This window comes from Mus caroli, chromosome 12 (assembly GCF_900094665.2).
Source record: "Mus caroli chromosome 12, CAROLI_EIJ_v1.1, whole genome shotgun sequence".
NCBI classification, from domain to species: Eukaryota; Metazoa; Chordata; class Mammalia; order Rodentia; family Muridae; genus Mus; species Mus caroli.
The window spans coordinates 81,661,593-81,664,278 of record NC_034581.1 but is presented as its reverse complement, the minus strand read 5'-3'; the positions used below and the strand labels follow the sequence as shown (position 1 = coordinate 81,664,278).

At 45.8% G+C, this 2,686-nt stretch overlaps 1 protein-coding gene across 1 annotated transcript in view; it reads left to right on the top strand.

The window, feature by feature from the left end:
- The window catches only part of Noxred1 (NADP dependent oxidoreductase domain containing 1), a 19,573-nt gene that overhangs the window by 2,984 nt on the left and 13,903 nt on the right, over positions 1-2,686 (top strand). Inside the window, exon 3 of the mRNA XM_021178752.2 lies at positions 1,647-1,830. Coding sequence (XP_021034411.1) covers positions 1,676-1,830 — 155 coding nt within the window. The 5' untranslated portion in view covers positions 1,647-1,675. The remainder of the gene's footprint in view (positions 1-1,646; positions 1,831-2,686) is intronic.

Sequence of the window (2,686 nt, the reverse complement as noted above, 5' to 3'; positions counted from 1 at the left end):
TGTCCTGGAACTTACTCTGTAGACCAGGCTGGCCTTGAACTCAGAAATCTGCCTGCCTCTGCCTCCCAAGTACTGGGATTACAGGCGTGCGCCACCACGCCCTGCTGAAACTGGGTAGTTTTAAACTTTGATTTCAGCTTCAATTGCTACAAGACTGGTTATTGACCATAAAGAGAAAGGGTAGTACGAAGGGCTAGAGTAGCTGCGAGGTAGAGTGCTTGCCCAGCCACTGCAAGGCTATGGGTTCAGCCCTCAACCCTGCAAGCTTCTTTTGAGTGTTATGGGACATCTCTGTTGTCTCAGCTTCATAGGACACTGAATTGGGGATCATATTTAATGAGTCACTGTCTCAGAGAGGGGCTGGCAGTATTGCCCAGCACACACAGGTCCTGGTTCAGTCCTAGGTACCACGGGGAAAAAAAACCATTAAATAAGTATCTTGGTTTATGTTATTTGGGGGGGGGCGCAGAGCAGGGGGAGCACAACACAACATGGAGGATTCTCTTTTTCACCTTTAGGTGGGTTTTAGAAATTGAACCCAGGTCACGAGGCTTGCTTGTAAAGTAGCATCTCACAGATTCTGTCAATTACTTTTTTAAAGCAATGCTAAGATCTCTATGATACTCCCATCTGTAAGAGAATATAGAAATCTGCAACAGAATCTTCTGTAGGAAAAACAAGCCCCACCCTGGCCTGGTTTAGCATTCCAACAATGAAAGGAACCATGTCCTCCTGGCAGCCAGGCCAGGAAAGTTTGCAGGCATGTCTTGCCCCTTTAAGACCCGAGGCTAAGGCCAGGCAGTGGTGGTTCACGCTTTTAATCCCAGCACTTGGGAGGCAGAGGCAGGCAGATTTATGAGTTTGAGGCCATCCTGGTCTACAGAGTGAGTTCCAGGACAGCCAGGGCTACAGAGAGAAACCCTGTCTCAAAAAAAAAAAAAAAAACCAAACCAAACCAAAAACAAAACAAAACAAAAAACCCAAAAAACAAACAAGCAACAACAACAAAAAGACCAGAGGCTAGAATGAACTGGTTGCTAAGGAGTCAAAATGACAACTCTTGGGTAGCTCCTTCCTTATATGTAGTTTCCACCTGCCCAGACCAGAAGTCCCAAGGAGTAAAGCACGTCTCTGTAGTAAGAGATGTATGTAGATGAGGCTGTATATGTCTCATGGGCTCAGAGTGCCCATGCTGAGATAAGGGATCAGTGATTGAGCTCTTTTCTACCCTACGAGGAACACAGAGCTTACTGGAAGTAGAGGTTTCCCTTGAAGTGAGATCCTGTGTAATCAGCAATAATTTTGAAGTTCAAGCAATAGAAGGGAAAAGCTCCCAGCTGCGAACACCCCTGAAACCTGTGGCTCTCATAACTCCTGCTGAACAATGTACCTGTAGTCGGTACAGGTCAATAGTACTGTGAATTTCTTTTCAGGTTTCATGAATCCAGGATAGTGCTTAGGAAGTACTTAGGAAACCTCTGTGGCCCCATTCCAACAGAGATGTGAACTCCCAAGTTCAGAATCTGGAAGGAGAATGGTGCTGAAGCCTACCACCCTGAGGACTCATGAGCTAGTCACACACACCACCATACTTAATCCCTTCTGCCTGAATGGAGTGTCATGTTGTTTGGTATCTGTTACTGCAGGAATTGGTGCTTTGGAAGTGGAAGTGGAAATGGAAATGCTAGATGACCTTGAGTCTCTGAGGTTTGAGTATGGGATTCCAGAGGAAGAACGTTACTGGCTGTACTTACAGGGCCGTTATCGGGGATTGATGATCAAGGGCTGTGCCCATGCAGCCTTCTTCTGCAAAATGTTCTCTGCCTTGAGGTAAACTATTTGAAGAAGAGAGACAAGTACCACTGCTCAGAACCCAAGGGACTTGTGCTTTTTTTTTTTTTTTTTAAGATTTATTTATTCATTTTAATTTATATGAGTACACTGTAGCTGTTTTCAGACACACACCGAAGAGTGCATGGGACCCCGTTACAGATGGTTCGGAGCCATCATGCGGTTGCTGGGAATTGAACTCAGGACCTCTGGAAGTGCTCCTAACCACTGAGCCTTCCATCTCTCCAGCCCGGGATTTGCTTTTTATATTGGAGGTTCAGTATGGGGGGAGAATTGTTTGTCTACCCTTTCCAAGCCACATTCTGTTGCTTCTGGTCTGAAGTGACCAGAAAAATCCATACAAGGGTGTCTTGTGTATACATAGTTAAGTTGGACTAGTGTGATTTCTACTAAGAGGACAGGGTGATTTATCTCATTCATTTATTCCTGCATTTACTCTTCCCAAACTACCAGCTTGCCTTCCTCCCACAGCACTAATGACCAGGCAGTCATTATTGGTCTGCTGCTTCAAACAGAGGTAGTTATTTCTTCTGAGACAGACCTAATAGTGGCTGATAGGAAAGCCACGTGGGACTTTGCTGTCCCTACTAGCCAGAAAATTGCTTGAAACCAAGAATATTGGTAGCTCATGCCTTTAATCCCAACACTTGGGAGGCAGAGGCAGGTGATCTCTAAATTCAAGGCCAGCCTGGTCTACAGAGGGGTTCTAGGATAGCCACAGCTACACAGAGAAACACTCTCTCAAAAACTCAAAAACCCAAAAACCACGGGGCGGTGGTGGCGCACACCTTTAATCCCAGCACTCGGGAGGCAGAGGCAGGTGGATTTCTGAGTT